Below are 13,960 nucleotides of genomic sequence, written 5' to 3' on the forward strand. Positions count from 1 at the left end.
AAGTTTTTATTTTTTTTTTATTTTGTTGCATGTAACAAGAACAAAGGAACAAAATCCAGAAAAATTAGGTAAAAAAAGACAACTTAGGTCAACGTGGCAATACAGTGGCAAGTGTACTATAGATCCAAAAAATTTGGTGAACTCTCCAGATCAAGTGGTGTTGAAGAGCCTGAGGGTGTATGATCCACGGTGTTGGGATATAGCCATGGCACAAGCGGGGATGGAGTTCTATGTGACGGTCCACTTGGGGGCCTATATTGTGGATAGGGTGGAGGTATTTTTGGGGAAAATGCACTAGATTGTGATGGTGGTGGTGGTGGTCTGCTGGAGGGGGGGAAATGGGAAGAAGTGGAGACATCCGGTGTTCTAGTGTGGGGGGGGATTACAGAGGGAATTGGGGAAGGAATAGGATATGGGATTTGGGATCTAGGGGTCTCATGGATGCTCCGATATTGGTCAAAACTTGACGGATAAGGGTTTGTTGGAATGGCAGAATGACTGGGTGTGAAATGAGGGGACCATGGAGTGTCTTGCGGTAACTGTCGTGGTACAGAGAACGAATGTATACAGTTTTGTACCGCCATTCTCATGTCGAAATACCTTTCAGACGGGACCTCTTTGAGAAGAGGCACCAAGCTATGAGCAAATAATGTGTGAGGACATTTATGTGCATCTAGTTGCTGGCTGATGCCTGACATAATGTCCACTAAGTGCTTTGTCTGCTCGTCTTCCGCCTCAGCAGTTGCCCTGCTGACTCTCCTCCTGTGGGATGTAGAGCCTCGACTTTGAGGCCTGGTGGAAGGCGTGGAAACGTCAGTTTCCTCAAACTCCTGTTCTGGTTCTTGAGCGGATCCTGACTCATCCAAACTCTGTGACTCGTTAGGAATATTTGAACTACTATTCGAACATGCAAATGCGACGCCTTCTTCCTCATCAACTTGAGCTGCATGCTCCTCCTCCTCCCCTTCCTCCTGCACATTCTCCACCTCCTCCCAACTTGCTTGTGTGCTGCAATGACAAACATGAAACAACTTTTCATCATCCGCTCCAATATATAATTTGAATGATAGGTGGGGATTGGAAGGTGAGGGGGTTGGGGGTGGGGTGAAGAGGGAGGGGGAAGGAAGGATGGGTTAATAGTGAAAGAGAATTTGACAATAAACTTACTTCCGCATTTCTAGAACCGGTAGCAGAAAATCCAGACATCTGGCAAAGGCATAGGGACGCTTAGGGGGGGCACCGGACCCACTTCTCGCCTCACGTTCTAGTCTCTTGTACCTTTGCAGGGTATCCTTGAGGCTACGCCATCTTGTTCGTATTAGTAATTCTGTAAGAGAAAAACATGACTAATAATAACTTTCTGTTTTTTATTTCAGGTACCTTGGAACTGGTAATTCTTTTGCAAGCCTGCATTACGAGTTCAAATTGGGGAAATCCACTGTGAGCACAATTGTTCGTGATACCTGTATTGCCATCTGGGAGGTCCTAAGAGATGTGGTGATGAGAAAACCAACCAAAGAGGAGTGGATCTCTGTAGCTGATCTTTTTTGGCAACGCTGCAACTTCCCTAATTGTGTCGGTGCTATAGATGGCAAGCACATTAGGATTGTGAGACCAGTTGGTAGCGGCACCAAATATTTCAATTACAAAAAATATTTTTCTTTGGTTTTGCTGGCAGTGGCGGATGCAAACTACTCATTCATCTACATAGATGTTGGTTCATATGGGAGCAGTTCCGACTCCAGTATTTTTTCCCACTCCAGTTTTGGAAAAATGCTGCGTGAAAAAAGCCTGGACCTCCCACATGAAAGACCACTGCCTGGAACATCTCAGCAAAGCCTCCCATTTGTTTTTGTTGGTGATGAGGCTTTTGCACTTTCGGAACACCTGCTTCGCCCGTATGCTAATCGCTCACTGACTGTTGAAAAGAGAGTGTTTAACTACAGGCTCACAAGAGCGCGCAGAGTTGTGGAGTGCAGTTTTGGTATTCTGGCAAATAAGTGGCGCTTTCTACACACGCCACTGACTCTAACCACGGATAACGCCATAATTGCCGTCAAAGCTGCCTGTGTACTCCACAACTTTGTAAGATCGCGAGATGGATACCTCTTCGAGGACTCCCTGATGGATGATATGGAAGGCGCAGAGTGGATCCACACCAGGGGAAACTACAGAGGGGCCAACATCAGGGAGAATTTCACTGACTACTTTATGAGTCCTGCTGGTCAAGTGCCATGGCAGCTTGATTCCATACAATAAAGAGTATTAATTAATTTTTACTGTACTTTGTTTCAATAAATAAACTATTGTTCAAATGTTCAACATTGCGTAATGCATTTCTTTTCGTCTGTGGTTACATACTGAGCATGCATTGTCTTCCACAGGGCCCCCCATAGATCCCCATTTAAAACTTGGCCCCCCCATAGATCCCCATTTAAAACTTGGCCCCCCCACATAGATCCCCATTTAAAACTTGGCCCCCCCACATAGATCCCCATTTAAAACTTGGCCCCCCCACATAGATCCCCTTAAAACATGGCCCCCCCACATAGATCCCCATTTAAAACTTGGCCCCCCCACATAGATCCCCTTAAAACTTGGCCCCCCCCATAGATCCCCTTAAAACATGGCCCCCCCACATAGATCCCCATTTAAAACTTGGCCCCCTCACATAGATCCCCTTAAAACATGGCCCCCCCATAGGAGAATATATACACATACCTTTCTTTTTGCGCTCTTGAGTTGTGAATCCACTCCAGTCCTCATACAGGCTTGCACAAATTTCTTCCCATCCTCTTTTCTTCATAGCGTTGTTTTTGTACTCTGCAGTACGGCTGTCCCATATATATGGCCTGGAACGGACAAGCCTGATCAGCTCCTCATTGTCGATCCCAACACGTTTGGGTGCCATGTTTGTTGATGAAGATGTTTGTGGATGTCACATGCAGGCTCGGGACAGGAAATAGGGGGGTGTAGCTGTCGGGACAAACTATACACATATTCGCACATATCTGAACTGTACATGCGAGTTCAGAGCGATTTACATTGATGTCTATGGAGACTAAATTCGCAACGCAGCACTGTAAACTCGCACAAGACCCTTTTTTTCATCGCATCACATTCGCATCTAGATCGCAACGCATAGATGTGAACGACCGTCACGAATGCAATGTATTTTTTAAGTGCATGCGATTGGAGACTTTTTAGAACGCAACGCATTCGCAGTACAAGCGCATCAGTGTGAACCGGCACTTAAAGGGATTAAAAAAAATAAAAAATAAATAATAAATAAAAATAAAAAATAAATAAATGAATAAAAATAATAAAAAAAAAACATTTAAAAGCACCCCTGTCCCCATGTGCTCATGCACAGAAGCGAAGAATAATAATAAATAAAAATAAAAAATAAATAAATGAATAAAAATAATTAAAAAAAAAACATTTAAAGCACCCCTGTCCCCATGTGCTCATGCACAGAAGCGAAGGCATACCTCCACTTCACATACAACTCTGGTTCTGCCCGCCGCCTGACTCCTCAGATAACTCTCAGTGGTTACATGACACCTCCTCTTCCCCCCCTCCCCACCGAGTGTTGGCTGAGGAGTCAGGCGATGGGCAGAACCAGAGAATCATCAGCAGATATAAGCGAGTCCTTGGTTGTATGTAAGTGGACGAGCAACTGGTAGAGAAGCTGAAAAGGTTTTGTTTCTGCAAAGAGACCAACAATGCAGCCATAATTACGACTGATTGGAAATAAGAGAATAGTACAGACTTATCCATACAGTGTTTGGGTCAAAGCATCTTGTGAGTGTCCGTTTGCCAAGGGGAAGGGTGGGGAAGCTCAGGAAAGCATGGTTTTGAACAGCACTACTTTTTGCATGATTAAGAGTGCAGCACAGTTTGAAGTTTCTGGATATACCACTATCAAGACTGTTGGAATTTGGAACATATGCTGGATTGTTTTATGGACAATTTAGGGTTTATATTTTAGTGTGCACTATATGTTACTTTTTAATATTGGGAATTTAAATATTTTTGATACATTTGCACTGGGGATTATTATGGATATCTAATGCCTATACATTTTTATACTGTATTTACTATTTGAAAATTGCAGTGTTTTTAACACACAGGGGTCCCTGGCCAGCATAGCTTATTTGTGAATCTGTTGCAGATTCTTTTTCATTCAGATCCCACACTCTCGTTTAGTTTGCCCTCAAGTTGCCTATCAGATCTGCAGGAGGCGTGACCAGGCCATATTATGCAGCCCAAAGATCAACCAAAGGCAATAACATAGCAACTTAATGTTGCCAGCATGAAACAGGAAATGCTTTTACTCGCAGGATCTCTAAATAAGAAACTTTGCATCACAATCACAAAAACATTTTCTCCTCTCCTCCAAGAGGAATGTTCACTGAGGGGCACTGCAGAAGGCACACTTCCGGTCTATGATATGCCTAGGCTCCCCCAAGACCAACTGATACAGATGTCCCCCCTGAGCTACAGCTGGTGTCATTCTCGGTCGATATGTCTTATGAGATGGACGCAACTTCCCTAGAGGCAGTTTCATCTGAATAAAAAAGGGTTAGCTGCAGAGTACATCTCTTTGCTATGCACACTGAATCATGGGACTTAGTAATTCCCCTGCAGTAATTGGTATATTCTCAACAGTAGAGTCTGCTCAGTGTGGTCTGGAATGCAAAGACAGGTTTACAATACTGCAAAAGTAATGCATTCACTGACTCCCAAATCTAACACAAAAAGCAATAAAACGTTACTTTAATTTTAAGGCTCTATGCTCACTGGGCGTTTGCCAAGCTCTACTAAATGCCTTTCTCCTGGCAGGAGAAAAGCAGCATCAATAAGCTGTGGGCATTCATTAATTTTGGGAACTTTTTAGCAGTAAACGCTCTCCTGAACTGGCTCTGGTTTGTTTTCAGCCTCTAAATGCCTGTGTGTGCATGGATACATAGGCTAACATTGAAGGATGTTTAAAAGCAAAAAAAAAAAAAAGTAAACCGCCCTTAGGCTGGGTTCACACTTCTGCAAATTGGATGCAGGTTTCCCCGCATCCAATGTGCATGACAGGAGAGTGTGACCGGCTCTCAATGTGAGCCGCACCCCTAGCTAGTTTGAACCTAGCCTAAGGGCTCTTTCACACGGTCCGCCTCCGTAGGCAGATCCCTGCTGTTCAGCAGGGGATCGTAGACACAGTTCCCCACTGAGCAGGAAGGGGACATCTCCCTCTCTGCTCTGTGTGCGGAGAGGGAGGTGTCAGAGTCCCATGCAACTCTATGGGGGAATCGGATGAGAGTGGACCGCCTGTCTGCTCTCATCCGATCCCCTGGACGGATGGAAAATAGAGTTTCCATCCGTCCGGATTTCACGGACTGGATCGGATGCAGATGGCAGCGGGTGTCAGCGGACATGTCTCCGCTGACATCCGCTGCCCCATAGGGATGCATGAGGGATCCGATCCAATCCGCCAGACAGATGGAAAATAGGGTTTCCATCCGCCCGGATTTGACAGACAGGATCGGATGGGATGTCAGCGGACATGTCTCCGCTGACATCCGCTGCCCCATAGAGATGCATAAGAAATCCGTTCAGATCCGCCTGAAAAACTGACAGGCGGATCTGAACGGTCCACATGTGTGAAAGGGGCCCAACTGTTAAAGGATTTTAAAAACTTTTCATTCTTGTATTGATACATCTTTACTTCTTGAAGTGGTTGGTCTCAATACACACCACTCTGCTGTTTATATCTGTCCGTATTAAAAAACTACAGTCGAAGGCAGGACGTTCGATGTTCTATAGCTCTAAATCTGTTTGAATGGGGGAGATTTACTAAAACAGGTGCATCCACAATCTGGTGTAGCTGTGCATAGTGACTTATCAGCTTCTAACTTCAGCTTGTTCAATTGGGCTTTGACAATAAAACTTAGAAGTTGATTGGTTACTATGCACGGCTGCACCAGATAATATGTGTACCAGCTAAAGGGCTCTTTCACACGGCCGCTCCGTGTGAGAGCTCCGCTGCGGTCCTTTTTTTTTTTTTTCCACGGAGCGGGTGACATTTCTGTCATCCGCTCCGTATGCCCGCATATCATCCCATCCGTTTGCGGATGATATGCGGACATAATGTAAGTCTATGGGGGTTTGCGGATGTCAGCGGATGACACCTCTGACATCCGATTTTGCTTCCTTTCCGATTTTTGAACGGAACAAAAATAGGGTTTTGTTCAGTTCCAAAAAACGGAACAGAACTGACAGGAAGAAAATCGGATGTCAGCGGATGGTATTCCGCTGACATCCGCAATGCCATAGACTTACATTATGTCCGCAAATCATCTGCAAAAAAATAGGATGATTTGCGGACATACGGAGCGCCCGTGTGAAAGGGCCCTTAGTAAATCTTCTCTGATGTATCTCTATATCTACATTTTTCTTACTCTATCCAAGTCTGATTTCTTTTTCTATCAAAATTTAATTTCTATATATTCCTCACTTCTTATCTTTAATATTATTTGATCTTATTTTACAATTCTGCCTCATATTCTACTACACATCTTTCTCTCTTGCCGCTTTATCGGGATAGTACTTTTTTCTTGCAGTGCCGGTTTAAAGATATGCGATGTGGGAACCCTGCAAATCCACTGCGGGTTCCTGCATCGCACTCGCCTCGCAGGCAGTTCAAACTGCCATATGCGAATTGCTGGGGGTGTAAATACAAAGTTAACGACACCCCCAGATCAGTTCGCATATCGCAGAGTGAATTGTCAGTTTGGACATGAATCAGATCACATAAGTGTGAACACCCATGTGATCAGATTCTGGTGCAGACCAAAAAAGGGTCCTGTGCGACTTTGGTTTTGAATGCAATGCAAATTCTGCCAGATTGTATGGCTAAATTCGTAACGCACAGACATCGCATGTGATTTGCACAGCAGTGCGCTGCGAATCACATGCGATGTTGACATCGCATATGTGTGAACCGGCACGCAATCTCCCAACTCTTGTGCTTAGTTCAGTAGAGACACTGCCATTTTCAGTTGATCGTACGGAAATAGTGCTTTCAAAAAACTCTACATGTTTTGGTAAAAAAGTGCCTTAATCTCGGGACTGCACAGCCATATTGTTATTTTTTCAGCACAATGCACACACTATCATTATTTACATTGCATGCTCCTGAAAATTAAGCTGCAGAGCATATCAGAATGTTCACTCTCCTGCGCTGTGCGGTAGGTCCCAATGTGTTATCAGACTCTTATCTTGACATATTAGTATATGAGGATAATGCACATCTCGCTGCCTTCCAAAGATTGAGGACATCCAAAAGAACTGAAAGCATAGAAGAACACAGAGGGCGCGCAGGCCTGGCGCATTATCCTCAAAATATGTTTTTATTGAGTAAAATAGGAGGTGAATATACTCACAAACCCAGGGCCGTCTTTCCGAATGGGCAAGCTGGGCAGTTGCCTGGGGGCCCCACGCAGGGTGGCAATTTCCCCCAAACTAATCCCCCCAGAAAAGGCCGCCTCAGCAGCTGTTTAATTTAGCTGGTGGGTGGCTGCTGTAGTCTGTGTTAGACTGGTTGGTAGGATCGCCAGTCGACTGGCGTCTAGCAACCAGTGACATCCAGAGGACGAAAGCGAGGCCGAGGAGAGGACCCAGCATGCAGAGCAGAGGTGGATCTTCCTCGTCCTCCTCCGCGCCCATTACTGGCTCCACCCACCTCCTCCCTCAATCCCTCTTTCTTCATCCCTTTTTTTCTCTCTCTCACCCTCCATCCCTCTTTCTTTTTTTCTCTCCCTCCATTCCTCTTTCTTTTGTTCTTTCATCCTTTTACCTCTTTTGTTCTTTCAATCCCTTTTTTTCCTCTCTCTCTCTCTCTCTCTCTCTCTCTCCCCCCATCCTTTTCTTTTTCTCTCCCTCCATCCCTCTTTCATTCCATTCTCACACTCTCCCCTCTCGTTCCCTCTCCCTCCATCCTTTTACTCTCCCTCTCTCTCTCTCTCCCTCCATTCCTCTTTTTGTTCTTTCATCCTTTCCTTCTGCATCCCTCTTTCTCTATTACTCACTTTCCCTCTCCCCCCATCCCTCTTTCTTTTTATCTTCCTCCATCCCTTTTTTTCTCTCCCTCCATCACTTTTTCATTTCTCTCTATCCCACTTTCTTTTTATCTCCCTCCATCATCCCTTTTTTTTCTCTCTCTCTCTCTCTCCCTCCCTCTTTCTTTTTCTCTCCTTCCATCCCCCTTTCTTTTGTTCTTTCTTTCATCCTTTCTTTCTCCATCCCTCTTTCCCTTTCCCTCCATTCCTCTTTCTTTCATTCTCCCTCCATGCCTCTTTCTCTTTCTCTCTCCATCCATCCCGTTTTCGATTGAGCCACAACACAAAGTCTGCTCTGTTGTTGTGGCTTCAGTCGCCAGCACTAAGCCAGGGCAAGTCCTTTCGGCCGTTGTTTTGGACGGTGGTGACCACGGTCTCCAGCCTGTCAGGCTGGGGCGGGGTGCTAGGAAAGCTCTGTGTCCACGGACCTTGGACAGTAGCAGAGTCAAAACTACCGATCAATGTTTTGGAGCTCAGAGCAATAAAGCTTTATCTGAGCCAATGGTTGACTTGTCTGTGAGATTGTCCGGTTCGGATTCAATCGGACATCGCCACGGCTGTGGCTTACATCAATCATCGGGGGGGCATTAAGAGTTTCTTGGCGGCCAGGGAGGTGGCCGAGATTCTGGCTTGGGGCGGAATAGTTTGTTCCAGCCCTCTCTGTGGACACATTCCAGGTGTGGACAACTGGCAAGTGGATTACCTGAGTCGTCAGGTGTTGGATCAAGGGGAATGGTCCCTACACCGGGAGGTGTTTTATCTTCTGTAGTTTGTCCAGGGGGAGAAAGACCCTCGCCAAAGCAGAGTCGAGAGTCAGCCCAAGATAAGTGACCCATACTGCTGGCTTCAGAGAAGATTTTTTTAAATTGATCGTCCACATGAATTCCTGAAGGGTCTGAATCATGATAGAGACGTTGCCCAGCAGATCTGAGTGGGAGACTGCTCACAACAGGAGATCTTCCAGATATGCCACGATTGAGATACCTCGCTAACGTAACAAGGCCAGCAAAGGGGCCAGGACCTTGGGAAATACTCGGGGAGCCGAGACAAGACCAAAGGGTAACGCCCCAAATTGAAATTGATCCTCTGCCCCCGAAAAGCGGAGGAATCGCTCGTGTCCCTTGAAAATGGGGGACGTGGAGATACGCATCTTTGAGATTGATGGAGGCCAGAAACTGCCCCTGATTCAATGATGCCATCATTGACCGAATAGACTCTATTTGGAACTTCTGCACCCGCACAAAGCGGTTCAGAGCCTTGAGGTCAAGAATTGGGCGCACCTTGCCCTGCTTTCTGGGCACCGTGAACAGGTTTGAATAGAAACCTTGAGCGCGATCCTGTTGAGGAACCGGCACAATCACTCCTTTGAGCCAGGAGATCTAGTACAGCCTCCCACAGATCCTTCAAACGCTCTGGAGACAGGTGAAGATTTGACTGAAAAAAACCTGTCCCCTGGCCGGGACCAGAATTCAATCTTGTACCCGGAACAAATCAGTTTGCAAACCCAATCGTCCTGAATGAAGGAAGGCCAGGGTTCCCAGAAGAAGTGCAGACGTCCCCCCACCCATAAGCCGGGTGAGGGCGCCCCCTCATGCTGAAGGGGACTTGTCAGCAGCACCAGACTGACCGGCCTTGGGCTTGCCCCAAAGCTTTTTAGCCCCTCCAGAAGCTCTGAACGGCTAACCTTTTTCTTGAGCCCTAGAGGCACGAAAAAAACACTTGTGAGCAGAAAAAGAGGGACCCCGCTTAGTATGGAGAGTCTTACCCTTGGGGGATTGAGGAAGAAGGAGAACTCTTCCCGCCAGTCAAGCCCTTGATTAACTCATCCAATGAGTCACCAAACAAACGCTCTCCCAGAAAGGGGAGGTCAGCTAGGGCTTTCTTAGACGCTCGGTCAGCTGACCAGCTCTTCAGCCAAACCATGTGTCTCAAGGCAATGCCCACGGCCGAAACCCTGGCCACCAGGGGAGCCACATCCATAGACGCATCACACCTGGTCCAACAGTTCCAGCTGTTCTGGAGGAACAGTCTCGGGGTCCAAAGACTCCCACAAACCCCAATCCATTCCGTCATCGTCTGTGAGACTAAAACAGACACAAACACCGGTTTCTAGATGGAACCCGCCAACACATGAAGATTACGGGAAAGGGATTCCACCCGCCTGTCCACCGGATCTGTTAAGACTGGGGAATCTTCCACAGGCACAAGAGTAGATTTGTTTAATCCGGAGACAGAATGGTCCACTTTAGGTGGCACAGTCCAACGGGTGGAGACGTTTTTAGCAGAAGGATACCAGCATTTAAAGTGTTTTGGCACAAATAATACGTGCCTAACGCGCCACCATTGGTCACTCACAATATCGTGAAAAGTGTCGGGACAAGGCAAAACCTTGCCAGCTTTCGGAGACTTCTGGGAGACAAAATCCACCCGAGTCCCTGCCAGCGTGGGCTCATCAGCCAGTTTTAAAGTGTCCCGTACTGAAATAATCAGAACTTCCACTAAAGCGCGTTCCCGCGCTGCGGCTGAAGAGGACAGGTCCTCTTCATCATTTAACTGCGAGGACAGCGACCCCTCAGGAAGGGGAGCATCCGGGGCAACCCCATCATCCTCTGACTCCATAAACGGAGATGACTAAATCAACTTTTGTCGCCAGGCTTTCCAGAGCGGCAAAAATCGTGGCCAGCGACTGCGATCCGGACTGTCCGGGAGTCGCACAGAGTGAGTCTGAGGGTGAAATCACAGTTAGGGACTCCCTATTGCAAGTTGCAAAAAACGGAGTACTGTCGCTCTAAGAAGCGCCGATCGCGGCTCCCACCACCGATCGCAGCGGTCTGCAGAGATCCCCTTTAAACTAAACTAACAGCAGAGCCTGCAAGGATATGTTCACAGGGACCCCAGTACTGTACTACCTCAGAGAAAAGTCCTCCTGATCGTTCCAGCAGCATGCAGAAAGACAGGAAATGACCTCGGCCAGCAGCAGGAAACAGAGCACAGGAAGTGATCTCGTCTGAATGAAAGGTCACGCTACGCAGTGCAGCACAAAGGCTACACAAACATGGCTGCCCATACAGTCACAATAGGAAGCTCAGGGACAATGGCTGCCCCATACAAGTCTTTGGGGAAAAAACTACATTGCCCACACTTAAGTTGGCAGTGCCCAAGGCGAGCCATGCAGCCAGGGACCGACACTATGAAGGCCTCAGAATCCACAACAGGAACCAGCAAGCTCAAGGTACCATGCAACCCCCCCCCCCAAGGCGCCAGGCACCCCAGACACACAGCCCCCCCCCCCCCCCTTAGGAACAGGGAAGGGACGGGGGGGTAGACACACAGACCGGGCAGGCCAGGGGGATCTTTCAGGAGGTACAAATCCAATTATCCCCAGGAGAGGGCCTACATCCCCCCAAGGCAAGCAGCGGCAAGGGGGCACATTTACTCATCATACCATGGACCGGGTGGGCTCCGCTCCGGGCAGACTGCCTCCCACCCGAAGTGGGGGTGCTGCCTGCTGAGGGGTACGCTGCGACTCAGGGCATTCCGGGTCATCGGGTCCCAGCGAGGCATCCACTCGCATGCTCGTCCCCATCCGGAAAAGAGGTACCGTCGTGGCTAGCCCTAGTGCGGGACTATAACCTGCTCACACTCGCAAGCCAGGCTGGGGGGACCATAAGGATTTATATTATCCAGTGCGAAGCCCCAGCCAGCATCATTGCTTGTAGATCACCAGGAAATTCTTCCCTAAAAACACTAGCTAGCAAGTGAGTAAGGAGAGAAATAACAGAAAATATTCTGAAAAGAATACAAAAAACTGAGACCGGAGTCCCAGCAGGAAACCTAGGTCCTACTCCTTCTCTAGGCAGAAACAAACTGATGTGCTGGGCTGTGTCTGTGAGGGTTATGTCTGGAGGGACAGCCCCGTGGGCATATATATGTAAAAACTTTGTACTAACGTACTGCCTAGACTACTCCTGCAGGTGGCAGCATAACCCACACAGCTCATGAAGATGAGGCTGCGTCTGTCAATGGACGAGGTGCAATTTTACTGTAATGGGGGAGTTGGGGGGGGGGGGGTCCAAAAACCAGTCAGTATCTGGTGTGACCACCATTGACCTCACGCAGTGCAACATTTCCTTCGCATAGAGTTGATCAGGTTATTAATTGTGGCCTGTGGAATGTTGGTTCACTCCTCTTCAATGGCTGTGTGAAGTTGTGGATATTGGCAGAACCTGGAACACACTGTTGTATATGCTGATCCAGAGCATCCCAAACATGATCAATAGGTGGCATGTTCGGCGAGTATGCTGGCCATGCAAGAACTGGGATGTTTTCAGCTTCCAGGAATTGTGTACAGATCCTTGCAACATGGGGCCGTGCATTATCATGCAGCAACATGGAGTGATGGTCATGGATGAATGGCACAACAATGGGCCTCAGGATCTCGTCTCAGTATCTCTGTGCATTCAAAATCCCATCAATAAAATGCATCTGTGTTCGTTGTCCATAACATATGCCTGCCCATACCATAACTCCACCGCCACCATAGGCCACTCGATCCACAACGTTGACATCAGCAAACCGCTCACCCACACAACACCATACACGCTTTCTGCCATCTGCCCTGTACAGTGAAAACAGGGATTCATCTGTGAAGAGAACACCTCTCCAAAGTGTCAGACGCCATCGAATGTGAGCATTTGCCCACTCAAATCGGCTATGACGACAAACTGCAGTCAGGTCGACACCCCGATGAGGACGATGAGCATGCACAAGAGCTTCCCTGAGACAGTTTCTGACAGTTTGTGCAGAAATTATTTGGTTATGCAAACCGATTGTTGCTGGTCTCAGATGATCTTGGAGATGAAGATGCTGGATGTGGAGGTCCTGGGCTGGTGTGGTTACACATGGTCTGCGGTTGTGAGGCCGGTTGGATGTACTGCCAAATTCTCTGAAACGTGTTTCGAGATGGCTTATGGTAGAGAAACTAACATTCAATTCATGAGTTACAGCTCTGATGGACATTCCTGCAGTCAGCATGCCAATTGCACGCTCCCTCAAAACTTGCGACATCAATGGCATTGTGCTGTGTGATAAAACTGCACATTTTAGAGTGGCCTTTTATTGTGGCCAGGGTAAGACACACCTGTGCAATAATCATGCTGGATTATCTCGGCAAAGGAGAAGTGCTCACTAACACAGATTTAGACAGATTTGTGAACAATATTTGAGAGAAATAGGCCTTTTGTGTACATAGAAAAAGTCTTAGACCTTTGAGTTTAACTCATGAAAAATGGGGGCAAAAACAAAAGTGTTGCGTTTATATAATTTTGTTCAGTGTAATAATGTCAGTAGGTTAGGTGCATTGTGTGAAAAGAACAGGATATGTATATAGAGGAGAATGAGTCCCATTATAAAAAGAGTGCATTCCACAGTCAAAAAAAATAAAAATTACAAGGCACACATTACATTACAGAGAGACATTACAAAGGATCTTTAAACCTTACAAGGGACTCAGCAAGAACTAGCATCTCAAAATGTAGGAATAATCCAAAATGCAGCTTTTGATTCCAAAAAGTAAAAATAAAAATTACCTGTATTCTTTCTTGACATATTCACCAGTTTTTTGGTCGATTAGGTAAATCTTAACCATGGGCCGAGATGTCAAAAGGTCAGTTTTCAATTTATCAGCCCGATGGATATAAACACCTAAAACTAGGCCATCATCATACACTTGCTTAGAGCTGCTTTTCTCTTCATCAGTCTCCTGACCCTTATCTCTCATTTCATCTGTGAAATAAAAAGACATTTTATGATTAAAGCCTTAAATAACAAAATGTGTTAAAATTAGATTA

General features: G+C 46.8%; 1 protein-coding gene across 1 annotated transcript in view; it reads right to left on the bottom strand.

Annotated features, from left to right (window-relative positions):
• Positions 1–13,960, bottom strand: part of AHI1 (Abelson helper integration site 1) — a gene marked incomplete at its 5' end in the record, with an annotated part of 647,577 nt that overhangs the window by 543,878 nt on the left and 89,739 nt on the right. The window contains 1 exon segment of the mRNA XM_082249437.1: positions 13,700–13,895. Coding sequence (XP_082105563.1) covers positions 13,700–13,895 — 196 coding nt within the window.

Source organism: Pelophylax lessonae (genome assembly GCF_965119305.1).
Source record: "Pelophylax lessonae genome assembly, chromosome: 3".
NCBI classification, from domain to species: Eukaryota; Metazoa; Chordata; class Amphibia; order Anura; family Ranidae; genus Pelophylax; species Pelophylax lessonae.